The sequence below is a fragment of the Chlorocebus sabaeus genome, chromosome 12 (assembly GCF_047675955.1).
Source record: "Chlorocebus sabaeus isolate Y175 chromosome 12, mChlSab1.0.hap1, whole genome shotgun sequence".
In the NCBI taxonomy this organism is placed as follows: Eukaryota; Metazoa; Chordata; class Mammalia; order Primates; family Cercopithecidae; genus Chlorocebus; species Chlorocebus sabaeus.
In genome coordinates, this window is record NC_132915.1 from 45,751,813 (window position 1) to 45,773,722 (window position 21,910).

General features: G+C 38.0%; 1 protein-coding gene across 10 annotated transcripts in view; it reads right to left on the reverse strand.

Annotated features, from left to right (window-relative positions):
- Positions 1-339: 339 nt before the first annotated feature.
- Positions 340-21,910, reverse strand: part of BNC2 (basonuclin zinc finger protein 2) — a 454,964-nt gene continuing 433,393 nt past the window's right edge. For 5 of the 10 annotated variants that reach the window (XM_073021623.1, XM_073021620.1, XM_007969165.3 and 2 more), the window contains 2 exons: positions 21,639-21,704; positions 340-5,946 (listed from right to left, as the gene is read on the reverse strand). In XM_073021623.1, the coding sequence (XP_072877724.1) occupies positions 5,286-5,946; positions 21,639-21,704 (727 nt within the window). In that variant the 3' untranslated portion in view covers positions 340-5,285. Of the gene's footprint in view, positions 5,947-7,533; positions 7,568-21,638; positions 21,705-21,910 lie in introns of all 10 variants that reach the window. The other 5 variants (XM_073021621.1, XM_007969167.3, XM_073021625.1 and 2 more) reach the window with 4 other exon arrangements.

The following is a 21,910-nucleotide window of genomic DNA, read 5'->3' on the forward strand; positions in this document are numbered from 1 at the left end:
TGGTGAGCAACACTCCAGCCACAGGAAATATGCGACCGTCTGGGACAGATCAAACATGACCTTAGTACTAGCGCAAGCAAGACTACCACACGTGGTTTATCTCTGAGGGAAAATATGAAAAGAGAAGTTACTTGTTTATCTCATAGAACAGTAAATGAGCTCCCATTTTGACCAAGGTCTTTAGCCTAGTATTAATTACAATCATGGCTTTGTTGTGTTGCTACAGTGGCAAGCACGAGTAATGATCAAGAAAGGAATGATCCACACTGGTGCCATTCGCACCTACTCCTCCATTAGGATGAAAGTGAGGTGTTACCACCGGCCTTTTCTATAGCCTCACTGACCCCTGGCGTCTTTCGGTTCTCAGGGGATTCCAGCAAGACTTCCCACTCAAAAACAAAGCAAAAGCAACCAAAACCCCACACCAGTTGGCTCTTCCTGACCCCAAAGGAACTTCAGCTATTCCATGCAGCTGTTCTTGCTTTCCTAACCCCTTCCTCAGAGCTGACTCACCTGGTCATGGGAACTCTGCAGGTCACTAGCATCAATATGCTCTCACCCACTGTGAGGCAGAGCTATGCCAGTCTTTTCCCTCAAGCCAATATTTCCAGTGCATTCCTGATTTCCTTTTCTAGCTACCCCCAAACCAGGGCAGGAACCGACCCTCTACTTAGTTGTGATGAAAACACCGTGATCCCTCCAGTCTTTTTGGTATCTTTTATTTTCCGTCTTAGATCCATCCCAAAAAAATAAACAATGAGAGGGAAAAGCAAAACCACCTAATTTAAATATCTCAAGTGTGGAAGAAGTGACTTTAAAGAATGAAATTCGTCTGTCATAATTTTAAAAAAGAAGCTCTTAAGAAAAGGGTGTGACCACAGGATGAAAGAAAGTTTCTTCTGGATGATTTATTTCTTGATGATAGCAGATGTAGCGTGTCTTATGACAGTTGAATTTTATTTACTGTGTTAGTCAATCTAACCCAATGCTAACAGACCAGATACAAGTTAGGACTGCTCAGGTCAAGCTGTCAGCAGTTAGCAGCATGTCCATCTCAATCTGGTGACTAGCTTCTTTATGTTTTAATTGTCAACAGCCCTCATTCTCATTTGCTTGGCACACATCTGGGGTGTGTACAGAGAAAGGGGAAAAAAAGGTCACATTGTATGTAGTGGGAACCTAGTGCAGAGTTTCTCCTGAGTAAAATGAGGGGAATGCCTCTGGAACAGCCCATTTTTGATATATTCAAAGATTTTTTTTTTTCTTCCTTAGAGCAATGTACACTAATGGGGCCGTTAACCAGGTAAATGCCTTTCTCCTCTTACTGAAAGGGCCTGAAAATTCATGACCAAAGAAGTAACACTATGAGGACAGTGGCACCATTGTGCCAAAAAGGTTTTAAAACATGTTTGCCATGTTGAAAAGGAAAACGTTAACACCTTTAAAACTTTAAAAGGCATCAGGCTGAACAGGGCAGCTGGACTAAGATTTGGAATGAGTTACACTGGGTTGACTTATTTAAATACAATTAATACCAGAACAAAGAATGCCAAGGATTTTTATCACACTTTTAAACCAGATTACTTATTATCTATCCTTTTTCTTTGTTTCCATAGCATGCAGATATTCCCGAAAGCGGACTAAACCTGATATTTACAAAAACATAGTTTTAAATGATCAAGACAGTAAGTTTCAACATCAGCTAGAGAACATGCACAGTCACAGTGCCTAATTTTGTACCTGTGATAAACTCTGGCTAAAACCAATCACATGGGAAAAAGCTTGTTGGATAAACATCTAAATCACTATTAATTTTCAGCCAGCGTAGAATGGATGTGGCTTGAGAGAAACTGTTTAACAACAAAAAAATGAAAAAATAAATGAGTAGGAATGGGCAAGATGAAGAGCTCAATGACTAAAATGCTCATCTCTTTATCCTTCCTGTTTACAAATAAGCCGTGGGATCACCATCTTAACTAGAATTCTAGTTAAGTCAAAATACGACACTCAGGCACACACTCAAGAACAAGCAATACTTTGGGAACAGAAGAATTGTACATTTTATGATTTCCCATTGCATGTACTACATCCGTCCACTCCCCCGTCCCTTTTAAGCAAATACGCTTTATATTGGAAAATGTTATTTACTCATTTAGAAGGCCACCGTAACGACTGGGCACTTGAGGCACAAAAGTAGTAGCAAATAGGGGAGATACTTAAAAAGTGTCAGCTGTCCAGGACTTATTGCCATTTCTCTGACAAAAAACAGGTGAACACATCCATGTTTCCAAGCAAGGGAAACTCTACTTCTAGAATCTCATTACTTCTGGACTTTTTCTAACTGGCTATACACATTAGCTTGGTTCGCAGCAAGTAACAAACATTTGTTCTAAGCCTGGTTCATTTGCTGATGTGACCTGCTGATAGCTATGTAATTCACTCACGAGGGCTATCTGACCTTTTATTTGACATTAAATTAAACAGACTAAACATTGCTGTTGTACAAGATAGGTTCTACTAACTCAAGAACCTAACTTTTCAAAGTTGCTGAAATAAAAGTGTGTATTTATTTTCATAAAACTACATGTAATCTATGCACACTGCAAAAGCCAGAGTTTCTATGCTTTGTTGGGATATTAAAAATATTTTCCCACCCTTTTGGAATCTAATCATTTGGTAATGGGGCAACAGCACAATACAGAGAACGCTGAGAGGACCAAAATGTTTGCAAACAAACTTTCATTATTCTAGTTCAATCTTTCACAAACATACTGTACAGAGTCTTATATGGTATAAAACAAAGGAAAACATCTCTGTCTATTCAGTTTAACACAACACCAAAATAAAGCAATTAAGACTTTGGGGAATTCAAAGGTACAAGAAAACAAAAACGGTTATTACTAATTTCCTCAACTTTTTACCATAAACACTTGTCATTTAACATAGTGTTTTGATATAGTTTCTTTTGTACAGCAAATACTTTTGGTCTTTCCTCCCTGTAGAACAAATGAAGAATTAAAATGAACCCCATAGCATCCTCCAAAGGAGGTGAAAAGATAAAGCTCCTAGACATAGCTAGCCTATCTTTAAGAATCTATTGTTTCTGAAATTTTCACAAATAAAAATACTGAATCCCCAACTAATGATGCTTATTTTGGGAAACAATAAATACTGTGAGGTACAATAAATCCTACAGGAATAACAATAACAACAGAAACATATTAACAGTTTCCTTTGGCAAATTTAACGGAAGTGAATGCTGATGTGAACATAGAAAAAATAATTACAAAAACATGAAAAATGGAAACGACATAAAAGTTAAAACAAAGGGGTATTTCTAACTTTAGACTGATGAGAGAAATGTCTGAGGCCATTAAATGCAAAAAAGAAATACATTCTCTTTAAATTATTGTGTACTGTTCGACAAAATATTCCTTGTTTATCTCTTCCTTTCCTCTCCACTTAAAAAAAAAAAAAGGAAAAAAAAAAAAGACAACAAACCAGTCTGCAATGCACACCCTAATGGTTTTGGCTGCAGACTGAACTTGAGTAAATATCATCATTTAGTCAGTATGTTGTGGTAGCTGAGGCTGCCGATGTGGTTAACCAGCTCAGGCAACATGTGTAAACATCGGAAACAAAACAAAACAAAAAAGGTTTGGAGAATAGTCTCTCCCCTCTTTCTCACTCTCAATTGCTTGGTTTCAGGCTTGCTTTCATTTCTCTCTGACAAATCGTGTGGGGAAACACAAAACACTAAACAGTGAGAGATCCTAGTTTAAAATCCCCTTCTCCTGGCTTTTCAGAAAGGAGTGTTGCTCAATTCAAGTTTAGCACGTTTTCAAAGCTTCCAAGTACTGCTGCTGTTAAATGCCTTTTGATTTTGTCTACCAAACAGGCCTGAATTATAGTACGACTGCAGAATTTGCAACAAATTAAGACAGCCATACAAGAGACCGACCCAGTTCAGAGGATTTCTTTTTAAAGGATAAAGGTTAGGGCCTTGGAAATGAGTGTTCAACTCTTTTACTGTATTCATCTTTGTTCCGTAGCGAGTAATTTGGACTTTTGTATCCTGAAATATTATCCTGCCTCTGAAGAATAAATGCCTTGGCTGTTTCACACCACATAATTTTGTTTTCCTTTTATGTAACTTAACGTATAAGCAAGAAGGATGCAATGTTGATTCTAATAACATTCGGCACTTGAAAGAATCACCAAGTGTTTTTTTACAAAGCGGTTTTCTGGTGGCCGACAAATTGGCCTGTGGTTATGTCGAGTGACTAATTGTATTTTCTTTTCTGGAAACTTGTGCAAAGTTGGCAGTTTTGTGTTAACACTAATACTTTGTTTGGCATTTGTGCCCTATACTGACCAGACCATTTTTATACAAGTGAATTTTTTTTAAAAAAAGACACTGGAGTATGGCAATAGTTTAAGGATAAAAAAGAAGCATGGTTATTACACATCCCCTTGTAGTGTATGAAAAAAAGTGCATGACAGGATTTATGTACTAGTACAGGACATTTTAAAAAATCAGATCTGTGCTGTAAAGCATGCCAGCACCTCTTTACCACTATATCTAACAGGTAGTAAAAACAAGACCATGTTTTTTTTTTAAAAAAAAAATGTGCATTAATGCTAACATAAATGAATAGAGCTAGCCAGCAAACTATTTTTTCCTGCATATCTAACAGCTGGATGTAACTGTAAAAATTAAACAAAAAAGTTAAACGACCATCAATACAATTGTTTTACATCAATGGCCCCTCAAGGCTAAATATTTACAGGTGAATCTGCCATGCTTTAATTGAAGATTCTTTCAAAACCTTAAAGTTCACAAAAGACAACTATAAGAAGTTCCTTTTTGTTTCTTTTTTCTTTTTCTTTTCCCTTTTATTTTTGCAGGCAACAGTCATGGGTACAACAAATTGTCTTTTTGGGGAAGACCAAGAATTATTCTGTCAAAACTGGGGCTAGTTGCACACTGTGTGTGTGTGTGTGTGTGTGTGTGTGTTTAAAGGGGTACTCTGTTTTCACCCTTAAATCAAAGATCCCACTCCTTTCCCAAAACTTTTATAAAGGGAAGTGAAAAAAATTCAAAAGCACCTAGTGTTTATCTTTTTTATCTCAAGGAAATACGTGTGTGTGTATGTAGCCACAGAGCATACATAAATGCACACACACACACACACACCCCAAGTACATAAGCGCACACTGACTATGGCAGTTCAAACACGTAGGCCATCTGGTGAGAGCTGGCATTTGTAGTGTCCATTCTGAGACTAATCTACCGAAGTGAAGGGAATGTTTTTGTGGAGATTAGGGTTCTGACTGTGCCGATTTCGGCTTCGTACAGAGGAAAACATCATATTGCAACCTGGGACTTTGCACTTGTGCATTTCTCGCAAATGCACGGTTTTGTAGTGCACTCTCAGGGTCCCCTTGTTGCTGTACATTTTGTGGCAAATGTTGCACATGATCCCACCATTGCTCCCAGACAAGCTGCTGAACATAAGAGATCCTGAAACTTCAGCCCCTAGGCTGCCAGGGAGGGCGGGGGCCTCGGCCTTGTGTGCCGACTCCCCACTGTCACTCGCCCCGTCAATGTCATCGAGAAGAATCCCCTCGTCACTGCCTGCGTCGGACTCTCTGGAGGAATGGATGCTGCTGCTGGACTGGAGGCTGGAGGTGGTGCTCAAGTCAAGGACCATGTAGTCCTCTGCCATGCCTCTCCCATACCCGTTCAGGTGGGAGTCTTCAGTCCCTGCGGGAGAGGAGGCGTCTTCCCTGACATCGAGCCCCATGGGGTGCTGGGCACCATAGATCTTCACCAAAAATTCATCGCGGAGGTCCTTGCTAAGGGAGGGCTGCGATGAGTCCAGGCCCATGTCATCGAGTTCTTTGGTCAACAGTTTACGATGTAGGTTTATGTTGGCACTGTGTCTAGGAAAACAAGAGGGAAGGGGGGGTAGGTGGATAGGGGTTGGGGAGGGGTGAGAAAAAGGAAAGCATTTTAAAATTGATTCAGCTTTCACTAGGTATCAAATAAGCACATTCACTGCTAATTACACCATTATAAAAGCAAGCATTCTCCTATATCCTCAGGATCTGGGAGTTTAGTGGTGGTGGTGGGAGGTGCAATCAGGGGAACTTTCCATTAACATAATTTTTATAAGAGAGTAAAATCTGTCAATGGTAGGATGAATGCAAACCCATGCACCTTTTTCTCAATGATTACTGTTAGTTTTACTATGTAGCAGCATCAGCTGCAGAGAATTTCATGGAAGAGATTTTATAATATATATTAAATAGGATAAAAGAATAGAAACTTTCTGCTTGTCTAAATGGAACAGTCTAAATTTAACTAAAAACAAGAAAAAATAAACATCTTTTCTATACAGCACACACTGTATTTTGAGGTATAGGAAAAATTCATTTTTTAAAAAAGTAGTCTAGATAATTTAGATATAACTTCAAAAAACAATGAAATCTTCCTTCTCTACCCTCCACATTTCAAGCTTTAAGGAAAAACAATAGCTTAACAGATTAAGCAATTTGAAATAGGGTTACAGGCTATCTTTTAACAACACGAATGCCTTTTGTCAGAATGATTTGGTAATCCCAGTTAAATCTAATAATAAAATACATTTACTTTTTAGAAGTATGTGCATTTTAGTGTCCAAAATATTTTCATCGAGTAATTCTACTTTAAAATTTAATTATTTAAGACAAAAACTGAAAAACAGAAACTTTTAAAAAAAATAAAATCCACCCACCTTTTTAAAAAAAAGTCACACTCAACAACAGAAAAAAAAAAAAAAAACCCAGAGGTACAAAATTAAAACACAGTAAGTACAAAAAAAAAAAAAAAAAATCAAGCACAACAATAACACAGGGTCCCTTTATTTTAACAACTGGAACCCATACTTCTTAGACAAGCAAAACTTTTATTCTACTCACTGAGTGCTTTGCTTGTATATATATATATAGACAGGATTTGCCCCAGAGAATCCACAGGGACATCATGATTTACAAAGCCTGATATGTTATCATCTATCTGGAAACATTGTCTTTGTATTTATATCCCCCACTTATTTTTAAAGTGCCCTTGGGCATATACCTCTCTCCACCTGCAAAGGCTCACATGTTCAACAGTACCTAAATTGAAGGTTACCTTTCCAAAAAATAAACGAACGTATCTACAGATAAATAAAAGCTTCTCAATACTGGTGGAAGCTCTACAGCTTGGAGAAGTAATTGTGATAAGAGAAATGACCTAAATGGCTGATATAAAGTTCAACAGACCTCCCGATTATACTTAAAAGTATGGAAGACCAAAATGCGTCATTCCATTTGGTGGCAAACACGGTTGATATTTCCTAGAGATGGTTGAGAGGTATGTGCCTCAGAGACAAGAAAGGTGGGGAACACTTCTCCACCTTTCCACACAAGACAATATACAGCACTCTGGGTTTTAAGGGGCAGAGGGCAGCAGCCCTCTCCAACTGCACTTAGGAAGGCTGAGCTTACCTTGTGACAATAAGATCAGCTTTCTAATCTTTTGCTAAATCGATCACAAAAGAAAGCAAGAATAAGAGACAGAGAGAGAGAGAGAGAGAAAGAGAGAGAAAGAGAGAGAGAGAAAACAAATTCACATTCTAGACATCTGGTTTTGAAAAATGTAAACAATAAAATAGGGATTTAAAACGTTCTGATCACAAAATTATTTTCTGTCATAAGCGATCATCCCATACGCTGTCTTGATGATTTTCAGATCAGCTGTACAATCCAAAAATCATAAATCAAATTAAAATAAACCAAATTCACAGCATCGTCATCATCCACAAATGAGTTTTAAACAGATGCATGCAGTGTGTGGGTATGTGAATGATAAACAGAAGTTGTCCCCACGGTCCCTGCTCTGACACAGTAATTCCCCGTTTCCTTGGTGTCAGATGGCAGATGACTCCAAGTGCAGGTTGCTAAGCAAAGTGCAGGAAATGCCTACTGTGAGGTCTTTACTCTGACATGTGGGTACACCACCAGAGTTATTACAAGAATGTGGAAGTAGAGTTACGCTTGCGCTATTATTCTATTGATAAAATAATCTGCCAACTATATGCAGCTCACGAAATCCTATCCCTGTTTATTATTTTTAACACCCTCCTCCTTTCTTAATTTCACGAGCACACATTTTGCGATGACTGTAATCTAGAACTCTGTTGCTTCTCACACATCTGCAGTTACCACTTCCTAGGTTCACTGCTGAGAAAATAGCAGCCAGACACACAGCAGTTGCATCAGGACACACTGAATAAGGAAGAATAAATTAACATTGAGAAAAGGACACACTGATCACCCAGATGGACACATCTTCCCTAAGATGACTTGTGAAATTACACATCTCCACCAATATGTTACCAGGAAGAGATTTTCTCTTCATTTCTCACTTACAGCAGTAGAAATCTGTAATCTAATTAGACGATGTACCAGCCCTCAATATCTGTCAACCAAACGATGTGCAGAAATGTGTAGACCAGCTCTGGCACTCTGTTCAACAGTGTCCCTTTTCCGCTGTCAGCAGTACTGTTGGCCTCTGCTAATATAATTACATTGACTTTTATTCAATTAAGTGCCATCCCTCACTTTAAAAAAAAAAGCTACTTTATCAATTGATTCAGGTGTAATGCAATAATAAAGATGAACTCATGGCAGTGCATTAGCTCTGCTCTTCATAACTTCAGTACACGGGTTCATTCATGGTAGTCGATTTCCATTATGCGACCACAGTTCACAAGAATTGATTCTTTTATGTTCAATTCTTAATCTATTTCATTTTTGTTTAATAATCCTACTAAATGCCATATGCAAAACACTTGAAGTGGAGATGGGAAGGATGGACTGAGGAAAGTCTGCTGTTCACTCTCATGATAGTGGGCTTGAAGATTTTCTCACAAACGCACACAGTATTCCTAAGGTGGAAGGAAGGAAAGCACGAGAAGGAAAACAGACTAAAATTCTTTAGAGAGTACTGATCCTGCCCAAGAGGTTAGGGTTCAGTCTCCACAGAATGGACAAAAGACAGCACTTGATTTTAACAAAGACCTATTGTTGGACTCTTGAATCAGTCAATCCAGACCATTAGCTGTCATAAAATACTGTCCTCATGAGATACAAAGACCTAGGGTTAATAGCAATTTGAGGACTATTACAAGTTTATCAGGATCAGCAAAACTGAAGAGGTGAAAAGAAAGGGAAGATGCAATAGACACAGAAAGAACTCTCACCTACTGATAATCAGATGTAGAGAGAAGACCCTAAAATGGGAGGAAGGCCAGAGAGTGCTGGAAACCGGTGGGGGACTCCCTGGCAGAGGAAACCATACTCAGCTGTATGCAACAATTGGAACAAAGAATCCAACAAGGAACCAATTTTGAGTTCTCCAGTGATAGAGATGGTTTTTCTAGAAACAGATTTAGTGTTCTGAATATTTATCTCTAGGAAAGAGGGAAGACTTATCATTAACAAAAATCTAGACTGTATCAGAACATCTTATATTCTATAAGAACATGAACAGCAGAAAGGTTTCTACTTGCTTTGATTTGGAAGGCAAGAAAGAAACACGCAAAGAAGTTCCTCTTACAGAAAAAAAATGACTGAAATGGAGAGAGAAAATGAGTTCATAGGTAGAAGGGATAAGCATTTGGTCTTAGGAAGCGCAGTGGTAATCATTAAGGCAGTGGTCCAAACCTTAGCCCCAGATGTTCACTTTCAAGAACATAACTAAATCTTATTCAATATTATGTGTCCTGCACATGAAGTAGAATACTCTGTACAGAGGAGGTACTTAAAAGTACATTGGTTTCCCTTCCATCAATAATATGCATGAGTCTTCAGGAAGTATTTCCCAAAATACACTGTAGAAGGGAAGAAAACAATGATCCCAAGGTAGGACTCATGTAACAGAATATCCAAGGAAAGGTGGTGGCGACACAACAAATGGTGATTCTGACGCTATTAATACCCTAGTGTGTTATAAGGGAATGCCACAAAATTAGGGCATGAAAAAGTCCTGTAACTTGGGCTATGCTTGGAATTACAAATGCTTCCTTTAAACCTTTGTACTCTTTCTATACCGTGAATTTACCAAAAGCTTCTTAAATACCAAGATCACCTTTAAAAGCAAAAAGTTATAAAACCTTGGACTGAGGGGAGGGTGCTGCAGAACCAAACTTCTTTCTTCTTTGAAATGCTGAGCGGAAGTACTCTAACTGGACTAAAGCGGACCACCAGTCTTTTTCTGTTCTTTTGATGGAAACTTTACCATGCAACCACAGAAGACATAAAATTCACCAAATGTAGTCAAGTAAGTGCAAATGCCCTTCAGAAAGAACGCAAGTCTTGCCTTGGATTTCTCTTTTCACATCACATTAAGTTAGATTTAATGTGATGTCTGGTCCATAAAAATTAAAACTAAAAACAAAAACACTATCTAAAGAAAGTGTTTTGAGGTTTTAAACTTGACTTTAAGATACAGGGAAGACACGAAAAAGAAAACAAAAAACAAAAAACAAGTTGCATGACCAAATTAGAAAATAAGACTGGCAGTCAGAGACTGAATAATGAATCAAGCTATAGGTTGCACAAAGTGTCTTAATTCTTAATCAGATTTGAACCAGTCTAAACTTACTGAATTGAAACAAAATACTTGATAATTAATTAGAATGCCTCAAGTGAAAAATAATTGAGGCCCTACTTTGGATTAATTTTTGCCTTTATTTTCCAGCTCAACTCTGCCGTTCAACACACACACATCCCCAAATTCTCAAATGATATTGTACAGAATGATCATAATAACATATACATAGCAGATACCATATGCATGCCTATTTGTTTGTATGTATGTGTCTACATACATGTATATGGGGAGAGGGGGAGAGAGAGAGATAAATTTATATCCAATCTGGGTAAGTCTAGATGCTAGGGGTTAAGTATATTTTAGGACTACTGAGTCAACAATACTCTTGAGTAGAAATGTAAACCTGCTATCCAAATCCACAGAAATGAAAAATTAAAACTTCTGCCTCTCATTAGTCCTTTTCTTATCTGGATTGCTACAATACTATCTATTACACTTACCTCAAAATTTTTGTATTATCATTTATTAATAATGAATGCTTATGGCTCTGTGCACAAAATGATACTTTTGACACTATACCTTTCTGTAAAATTAGTAGTTGTTCTACAGGTTATTATTTAAAGATTCTGTCCAAAAGATCTGAAAACCATCCCCTAGCTCAGGAAGAAAATTCAATGTGAAATTCTAGTGGGTAACACTCAAAAAGCCCCAAACGTAAGGAAGTATGTATTAAATGCAAGAAACAAAATCTAAGCAAATTCTTGCAAATTAAAAGTATGAAATTCAGTCATTTCAACCCCTTTCAATATAAAACAAATCATCCATACTGGTCACGCAGGCAGTTTCCTCTACATTCAAATTATTCACTTGAAGATAAGCTCCCACCAAACTCTTTAGGGGTTTAGCTAATTTACTGCACAGATACGGCACGTCTGTTGTAATAACAGGTAGGATGTATTGGGGTCGACCATTTATCAGAATTAGACTTCTTTTCTCAATTCACAGTGAATTATGCTGCCTACACGACTCCCCTCTCTCAGAGCCTGCCATCCCCGTATGGCCCCTAATGTGGCAGGCAAACAAAATTGACAGTCTCATCTTGTCAACAAGGGGTGATTCTCCTGAGAAGCCATTTAACTTTGCAGGGGAAGCAATGTATTAATGTGCTTGTCCCAGGAATGTTAATCATCTTCAAGCTTCCGATCTAACTTTGACGTGAACGAAATCACCAAATTTGTTTACTAAATGAATCGTAATATGCTAATAAGAAAGCATGACATATATGGAAAAGCCAAACAGATGGTTTGTTTACTCCACTTTGCAACTTTATAAATGTTGTAACTCTGAAGACGTTAGTGAGAATTATTGGTTTGTTGGCAGAGGCAAACATGTCTTTCGCATACTAAATCTGGCGCTACAGTTAGAAAACAATTTGTCATTGCTGTGGAATGCATAAAAAATGTTAATATAGGGATGGCATTTGGGAAGGCAGATTGGTAGATGGGAAATGTGTATGCTGGATGCTCAGGTTAAGTGTAGAATTGATATCCAACAGCCCCATTCCCTAACCATTTTACTTTTGAGTTGTATCTGACACATCGAGGCTTCTCAAGGGTGCTGATTATTCAATAGGTACCTGTTGCGCTGTAATGTGAGATGAGTGTTACACTGTGAACAGGATTATGTTTTCACAGCATTTGGAAGTGTTCTCAATCAGGCAGCTCATATGGTGCTCAGTTTACTACTATTGTTGGGTAAGAAAAAGCAAAGCCATGAGCCCTGGCATCTTTTAAGGACTTACTGAGAATAAATCTGAGCTTTAATTTTGAGTTGTATATTTACCCTGGACAAATTAACCCTCAAGCTTTCCATTCCTTGTTTTATACAGTCTGACTTATATATAAAGATTTTAGAAGATATATTTCCAAAATAATAGGAGCTAATTTTTACAGGCATGTGCCACCACACCCAACTATTTTTTTTTTTTTTTTTGGTCAATATAGAAGGGTTTTTGCTATGTTGGCCATGCTGGTCTTGAACTCCTGGTCTCAAGCAATCTGCCTGCCCCAGCCTCCCAAAGTGCTGGAATTACAGGCGTGAGCCACCACGCCCAGCCTAAAATGGTTAATTTATGATCTTCTTAAAATACAACATTCAGGATGCATGAGTTCCCCAAGGGAGGTGACAGTATTTTGTAGGATAATCAATATTATTATTTAGTTATGGCTTTATCTAGAATTCTGTGTTGAAAATGAAACTAATAAAGACACCTGAACAAGAAGAGTGAGCATAATCTAATTTACAACTTTGATTAAATGTCAAAACTACCAGCCAAAAAATGAAAACTTCATTTAACCAACCAGCAATGTATGTATGCTACTAAATGTTTTAGTATTTAGAAATGGATGATTTTTGTGAAGTTCTTTTTACTTTTTATTTGCACAGGCAGAGTCTGAAATGCAGGATTTTGTATTAAAGAAGTACTTATTCCCTCTTATGTTATTAACCACTCCCAACATCCTGGTCATAGAGATACATGTTGAGACTACCACTAATCTTGTGGGATTTCCTGGTGTATCACCACACAGCACTGAACTTTTTACCCAAGAAATGAGAGAGCAAAGTGATCTAAAGAAACCACTGAGTTCATCTTGCTGTCCAAGGATTACTTTGAAGCAAGAAGCATTAGCAACTGTTCCAGCCTGGTGCTTATATCTCATTTGAAACATCTCATTCCTGACCAACAAAGAAAATTTCAATAAAGTACTTTTACTGATTTAACAACAGTGAGCTCCTGGGAATGTCAAAGTGCTAAGCCTTTTCCAAGGAGAAAAGAAATCAGCAGCTCAAATATAATTAACCTTCCATTCTCAATGCAAACTGCCACACATAGGAGCTCTGCAGTCTATTAGTGAAGTTATAATGGCCAACAGGCAGAAGCAAAATTGGTCAAAAAGTTGGCTGCTGCTGTCATATTTTTGGAATTATGATTAATGGCACTAATAATGTGGATGATTACTGATATGTGTATCTCCAGCAGTTTATCATATTGCTTTGGCTGCCTACGTCCACAATAAACAGGATGCTATCATTTACCTCTTTATTGAAGGCAATCCTTCTCTTGAAGGAGCATATTCTAATTACTTCGTAATGTTTTATGTCTTAAACATTTTGCAGCTCTGGACCTTGCCAACTGCTTCGTGTCTACCATTGATTAATTACTGAATGTTTAATCAAAATTTAGAAACTAATGTAGTCATTTATGAGCACACTGCAGTGCCAAAGTAGTTAGGCTTTGCTCCCAAGTTTGGAGAGTGTTGGGTTCAAAATCAAATCCCAGTCATGCATGAGGATCCAAGAATTTCACCTTGGGTGCTCTGAGGTTGCCAATTCCATCTCCACTGATGAATGGAAGGTAATCTAACTACAGGGTAAACAGCATCTTTACCTACCCTGTCTTCACTGGATTTCCCTTTCCTCTTTCCTCAGCTCCCTGATCAACCGAGCACCACTGTTAGCTGTTGCTGAGAACAAGAAAGTCCTCGTGAATACCCATCATGAGAATATAGTTTTGAAGTGGTTAAACAAGTGAAAAATAATTTGCTGGGACAAATACATAAGTTTTTTTTAATGTGGATTTTTTATGGTACTGTCATACAACCATTCACCGTTGAAGTTAAGTGTTTTTTTAATACCATTACTGAACTGCTGAAATGGATGCTAATATAGCTTGGAGTGCTAATGTCAAGTCCTGGTAATAAAAAAGACAGACTGCTGAATGAAATAATTTCAAGTAAAAAATAGAACAAAAGTGCTCTCTCTCTTGCTCTCCACTTTTATTGAATTGGGACTGACTGAGCCAATTGCTTTAGAAGTCTGTAAAACACAATTACGAGTGAGCGAACTGACCCACCAGTGCCCCCTCAGTGACAGAGCAGGCTAAAAAGGCAGCAGAGTTAGAGCGGCTCCCCTCCGCTGGCCATCAGACCTACAAGGCTACCAGCTGCAGTTTTGTTGTTCTTGGTGCCCAAATGGGTCTTGTTTTACTTATGAAATCTTATTTCCCATCAATGTGATAAAGTTACTTCATACATCACTCTCTAAGATGTAGATGTCTATTCTGGCAATTAAGAATGATCTGTCTTTTGATATTCTTATTTATGTGGATGTTTATGTATAAACACACATATACATTATGTGGATGAATTTAGATTAGAACATTAGCACAATTTTTGAATGGCTGGTAATAATTCAGATTGATATATGCAATAGCAATATTGAGGCACTGCTTACATATATTCTGTTAGAAACACTTGTCTTTTTTTTCTTTCCTAAGGTAAAGTCAAAATCAGAGCAAGCAACAAAAAGAATTAAACCAGAAGTGGGTAACATTTTCCTCCCTAGTTAATAAAAGAAGTAATAAACTCACAAAGTACTAGAGTTAGGATCACTAACACTTTAGGCATAACAGCTTTTTACCAGGAATTTACAACTCCTGTTTTAATTCAAGCAGCTTGCATTAGGACATAAAATCTAGGTATATTTTAAAAGTGTAGTTTTATGTGAAATAACCGAAGAAAAATTGTCCTTTCCTAAAAAGTATTCTTTCTTCCTCGTCTCAGCTTGCCTGCCTCTCCCTCACACATGTATCTTGGCACTCAAGAATCAAAGTTACCAAATTCCTCTTTTACGACGTTGCAATTTTTTGGCAAGGACAAGCTTCTTTCCAATTCTGCCACATTCATTTATTTGAAGCTTGTGGGAGTCTTATGGCAAGCACATTATTTCTGAGAAGGCTTTAAAAAAAGAAAAAAAAAAATCTTCATTGCTAAACCTTCATTATGAAATTTAGGCAAAGAAGGTATCCCTTCCTCTTAGTACAACCACGAATGATCACTTACAGCAGAAGGGTTGACAGCAGCCTTTCACCTGAGACAAAACTGAACTTACCCGAGTTATACAAGTGAATGTTAATGTACATGTACGGTCTTACCACCCTCTTCTGGGTAGAAAACAGCCTATGTTTTTTAAAAACAGAAGATGGGCTACAAAAATGAGCCTCTCAAATAAATGGTTACATATAAGAAAGATTCACACCAATAAAGTCTGTGAGAAGTTCAGATAGATTCTGAGGGACGTGGAAATCAGGAAGACCCTTTCAAAGTGGTCTCATCATGAAAAATACCACTGGTGCAATCAACATGTGCATTCTGCTCAGATATTTTGGCCTGAATTTTCAAGATAATGCTGGCAAGAACAGTAGATTTTTCCTTTATGAGGAAGGTAAAAATAAGAGCTATATAGAAGCATTATGTATGTGCAACAGAAGTTATAGTTCCACAAGAGACTTAATGTTAACTCCCGTCAATAGAAATTTGTAAAAATCTCTTTGCATCATGAAAAGGAAATCATTCATCAGCCATGAAGCTTTGTGGTCTATTTGGTACACAGTTCTGAAGACGAGGGAAATGACTGGTGTGGTTCTTGCAGTGGAGGAGTGAAAGGTCAGCAGAGGCTTAAATGAGCTTGTCTTGCATCCAGCTGGGCCAGCAGGAGGTCATTAGGAAGATCCGAGGCTCACTTTAGGCTTGACAGAGTCTCTCTCCATGATACAAGGAGACCGTTTTGCTCACTGCTCTTCTCCCAGTATCTAAAAAGAACCCCAGGGACAGGAATGACACTGAAGTTTATCTTACTACCAAAGTTTTGCTTGAGGAGGGCACAACTAGCAATTACTCAGGAGGGGGATTTATTTTGTGTGTTTGCTTCTGATGGAAAGTAATGGAGATAAGTACAAAAGGTTTATTGATCTGGCTCTATTGTGAAACCAAATAGAGTAGCAGGGGGAAAAAAAAAAAACTCTTCCTTAACATTTAGAAGTCAGAGGATCTGCACAACTTCACGTTATAAGAGAATTTTAGAAATGGAGACTTGTAGTCTGATTGGCAATGAAATGAAACAGCTAATGCTTTAAAATGTTCTCCCCTTTTACTTGGAGGGGATTACCACATCGTATTTGACAGCTAATTATATTAGGGCAAATATACTAATAGTTATCTTGAATTGGTGCTAAGTGGCTCATTTCTAAGAGGTATTACCTGGTGAAATCATGTGTATTTACTGAAAAGCCCTCCCTAGAAAAAGTTCTGTATAAGTTTCCAAACATAGAGAATCATGGAAAAAATGGATGTTGCTATGCTGAGAAGGTGGTAACAGGAGGTAGGTAACATGTTCTCGCATCTTCACCTCTGTTGTTAATGTATGCAGTGGCTCATCAGAGGTAGCTCATGTTAATTTATTCCTGCACACCTGTACAGGGCTGGAAGTCAGGTAATCAGACCAGCTAAAACCATACATTCGTGCTTTTTAGCTACAGCTACCCAGAGGCCTATAGAGGAACAAATTTAGTTATGGAGACATCAGCAGGTTTTAATAAACCAAATACACACGTCTTCCTCCATAGGAATAGAGAAGTTTCCACATTTAGATGTGGACTGATTAAACTAGCAATCAAATGGAAGGTTCACATGTGACACCAATGGTTGCCTCATATTTATTTATAAATCACCCTCAGCAAAAATAATTTGGTCTTTAAATTTATTCATAGGGCTAAATCATCTTTCTACAACTTGAAGATCAAACATATATGCTTACCTTTCTGATAAAATTTAAGACAAACCTTGACAACTAGCAGCTACTACTCTGAGAAGAAAGGGACAAAGATGGTAAAACTCATGTAGGATGAAAAAGAGACAATGACTTCTTACTATACAGATCATCTAGTTGCTGGGTACAAAGTCTTCATTTTAGATGGGATTTTAGAACTGCCAATCATTAAGACAAGTATGAATAAATTTTAACCTATGAGCAAATGATAAGGAATATTAGGAAAGAGAACAGAGGGTATTTGTTATTTTTCTTCCTGAATAAAAACCAAATTAACTTATAAGTAGGCTCCCCTTCAAAATGAGTGACCTATGCCACTCAGGTCCTGGGGATCAAAAATCAAGTCAGAGTATGAGAAAGGATGAAAGGTCAACTACACCCAGCTAATTCTGACTATCAGGCTCTCTTCAAGAAAATTTCCCGTATGAAGACGGTAGGTTCCAGGCCAGTTAGAATTTCCTCTTCCTAGGAAAGATTTCATATGTATACTCCATAATGGAGGGGCAGCCTCCTGTTCCTTAACAGAACAGCAGCTCAGCAGCAGACAGATCAAGGGATAAACAAGAAGGAGAAAAGGGTCTTTAGAGACCTCAAAATCGAACACTACACTTTGTTATCAGGATATACTTGAAGACTTTAGCAGTCACCTTAAAGCAGCAGTCCCCAAACTTTTTGGTAACCAGGGACCAGTTTCATGGAAGACAATTTTTCCACAGACGTGAGTCGGGGGTATAGTTTTGGGATGATTCAATGATTCAGGCATGTTACATTTATCATTAGATTCTCTTAAGGAGTGTGCAACCTAGATCCTTCACGTGCATATTTCACAATAGGGTTCACACTCCTGTGAGAATCTCACGCCACCACTGATCTGACAGGAGGTGGAGCTCAGGCAGTCATGCTCGCCCGCCCACCACTCACCTCCTGCTGTGCAGCCTGGTTCCTAACAGGCCATGGACAAGTACTAGTCTGCAGCCGCGGGGTTCGGAACCCCTGCTTTAGAGCATCAGAGTTGTCTACAGAGAAAATTATTTACATTTCACTTTTATCACTCAGAATAAAAATTATTCTAACAGCTACCTAGTTACAAAGATGAATCACACTTCGTGTGCTTGCTCTCTGTCCGTGTGGAATGGTCCTCTTGGCTTCTGAATTTGTTAAACACACACTCATTTACAACTATATAGAAAAGAATAGATTTGACGCTGTTGCTTGGAATCTTCAGCCCTAACAAATCTTGCATGTGTCTCTTTCCTTCCTCTGTGTCACTTTACACAAACAGCATTCTTGCTTTTCAAAAATCTTCAACTTGATCTTATAAAATCTAGAAGGACCACCAACAAAGGACCTGGTAATCTTTGCTAATTAACTGCCAAACCTAAAACGTAGTATTTAACATCTTTCTACTTCCCATCTTACTAACATGCCTATCTGGAGACCAAAAATGCAACTACCTCATGTATAACCACTTTGGAAGAAGCCCAGGCAGACCTGTGTAAAACTCCTCCAAGGTGTTCGAATCATGAAGAAGTCTGCTTTTATAAACAGAAGGAAGAGGGCAATTCTGTTAGCTTTATGACAGGAATCTTAGAAACCCTTAGCCCTGCACACTTCAGCCCCCACTCAAAATCCCCTCTAATGCTTTATTTGCACAAGGAAGACATTGTGCAGTCAAGGATGGATGAAACTGAGACTCTGGGGAGAGGAAAGCAATGGGTCTGAGGACAGCAGGATTAAAGACAAAGGAGGGTTTCTGTTTGAGAAGGTCTGTTGGCTCAAGAAAAAGGTAAGAAAACTTGTCTTAGCTTCACAGCAAATTAAAAAGGAAAAAATAGGGAGACAAAATTCCTGGGGTTCTTGTGACTAATAAAGTAAAAGTGAAGACACAGGAGAAGGTAAGTCTAAGAGACAGATCAGAAATGTAATCCAAGAGGCTTTGTGAATAACGAGATTAAATCACAGGTTGACAATCATTGACGAAATGACAATAAAAGGCTGAAACAAGAATACAATTATGTTTCACGGTTCACTCTGCTGAGATGCAGGAAGAGGCAGGCACCCCAATGGCATCACTGGTTATTTGGAGTAGCCAAACTCATAACATTATGTTAATTCAAGTCATAGACTCAAAACAAGATGAAAACTTTTCTTAAGAAAATATAATGTCAAAATTAAAGTATCAGAACTTGTGTGTTTATAACCTAGGATCAAAATAGTTGTGTATTGTTAAAAAGCAAAATTTCAGTTGGCCGGGCGCGGTGGCTCAAGCCTATAATCCCAGCACTTTGGGAGGCCGAGACGGGCGGATCACGAGGTCAGGAGATCGAGACCATCCTGGCTAACACGGTGAAACCCCATCTCTACTAAAAAAAAAAAAAAATACAAAAAACTAGCCGGGCGAGGTGGCGGGCGCCTGTAGTCCCAGCTACACGGGAGGCTGAGGCAGGAGAATGGCGTAAACCCGGGAGGCGAAGCTTGCAGTGAGCTGAGATCCGGCCACTGCACTCCAGCCCGGGCGACAGAGCGAGACTCCGTCTCAAAAAAAAAAAAAGAAAAAAAAAAAAAAAAAAAGAATTAAAAAAGTTTCTATTCTACAATTTTTGCAATCTGCTTTTCCATTTATCTTGTGTGATAAAGCTCCAAAGTGAAAAAGATTGGACACACTGTGATTTCACCCAAATGAAATGTATCAACTGTCTTCTGAAGCTTGCTATCTTCTGCGTGACTGAACACCCTGGGAGCACATCTGTACTCTTCTTCCCACCTAGAACACCCTCATCATCCTAGATGTGGGTCTAAACTTATATATGGTTAGTCACGCACTAAAATCCTGAAACCTACAATAAAAAATGAAGACTGAAATATTTTCCTGCTATCAATAAATGTTTTTCCTCAGACAAACCAATAAGCAGTACCTCAACAGTGCCTCCTTATGTGTTAAGACATACACATACGAGCACTTGCGTTTTCTAGGAATTTTACATAAATGAAGGCTTCAAACGTTGGGTGTGTAGCCTTTTGGTCTCACAGCTATTTATTCCAGTGCTATGACTTGCAATATTTTCAGCAAACCAACTAAAACTGTGATAGGAATTCATGCAATTAAGAGTAAATTTTGGCTTGTCTTCAAACACTCCATTTCCATAAATATTTTATGCAGGTTTTCGAGTCTTTTATTTTTGTTTAAAAAAATGCAATGCATTAACCTCATTATTAGTAGTGTACTATCTCAAATTTAAAAGAATGAGTATTGCTCACAACTTGGGGGAGGTTGGGTACAGTATTTTATTATTCAAAATATAGCCATCTTATCTGATGTATTCTGGGACTGTCAATGATACCTTGGAACTGAAATAACATGACTATAAACCACTTTTACAGAACAAAGTAAATGGGGGTGGGAAAATCATTAAAAAATAGTTTCTCCTCAAAGCATGTTTTGGGTTGTATAAGAAAGTTACTTATTTTTCTTAAAGATTTTGCTTTTCAAAGATTGATCCCCTTTTATTTCAGTAGAAAGGAAAAAAATACTCTTCAAACTTTTATTTAAAAAAGGATTGATCTCCAAATAAGAAGACAAAACAGAATATTCCAGAGACAGGACACTACTTTTCAGTGGTATGTTTAATGTTACTTTGCCAAAGAACTCTATGCAATTGACAAGCACTAGAATTACTGCTTACTAGTGGTGGCTCTGTAGAAACTTTCTAGTTAATTTAATGTGTTTCTTCCATTGATTTCCACCATGTTAATAAATTTTCTCTAAAATATTTTTAAAAGACAATGTAGAACCAAAAACCACACCTGACATAATGGTTGAAGAACTAAACTGGCCTGTGACCTGAGTCGGGCTGGTGGTGTATTATGTAAATGATCTGCTCATAAGCTTATCTCAACAAATGCAGGATAACCACACTATCCTGCCACTGACCACCTTGATACATTCCATTTATATTACATTTTCTTGAGGATTAATAAAGAACTTTGTAGGTTTAGGACCAGCTGCTTCTGTTTAAGCCCAACTGTTTCAGAGCTGCAACTACATAGCAAGAGTGTGATGTCATCTGAAGGCTGGACATAATACATTCGTGCTGGTCCTCAAAGTATATGCATGCCTCCCCTTCTGTGAATAATCCCCATGGTAGACTATAGTTTAGAGATGTGCTCAAAGCCATTATGAAGTTAAGATAAAGAAACCCACACCACCATGCCATTTTCCCACATCAACAATTACATCTGTCCCATTTCCTCCTGATATTTTCATGACTCTTAAAGAATTCAAGGACACACTAAATACTCATGTAAGGAATGATAACATTACTGGTTATACCTACGGAGATGCAGGCTGTCTCGATGTCCTGGACCTATGGTTCTTTCCATCCGTAAATTTCTGTTTCTATATTGGATAAATATGTGTGTATGAAGATAATATATTGATTTAATCAAAAAGCCACATGGCAAAGCAGAAATATAAATATATAAATATATATATAACAGAAGCTGCGGCTTCTAAGTGAAGGTTCACGGGGAAGCAGGGAACCGTGTACATAGTTAACTTATTCACACCCAGATGCATGAAAACACATACACACACATATACAC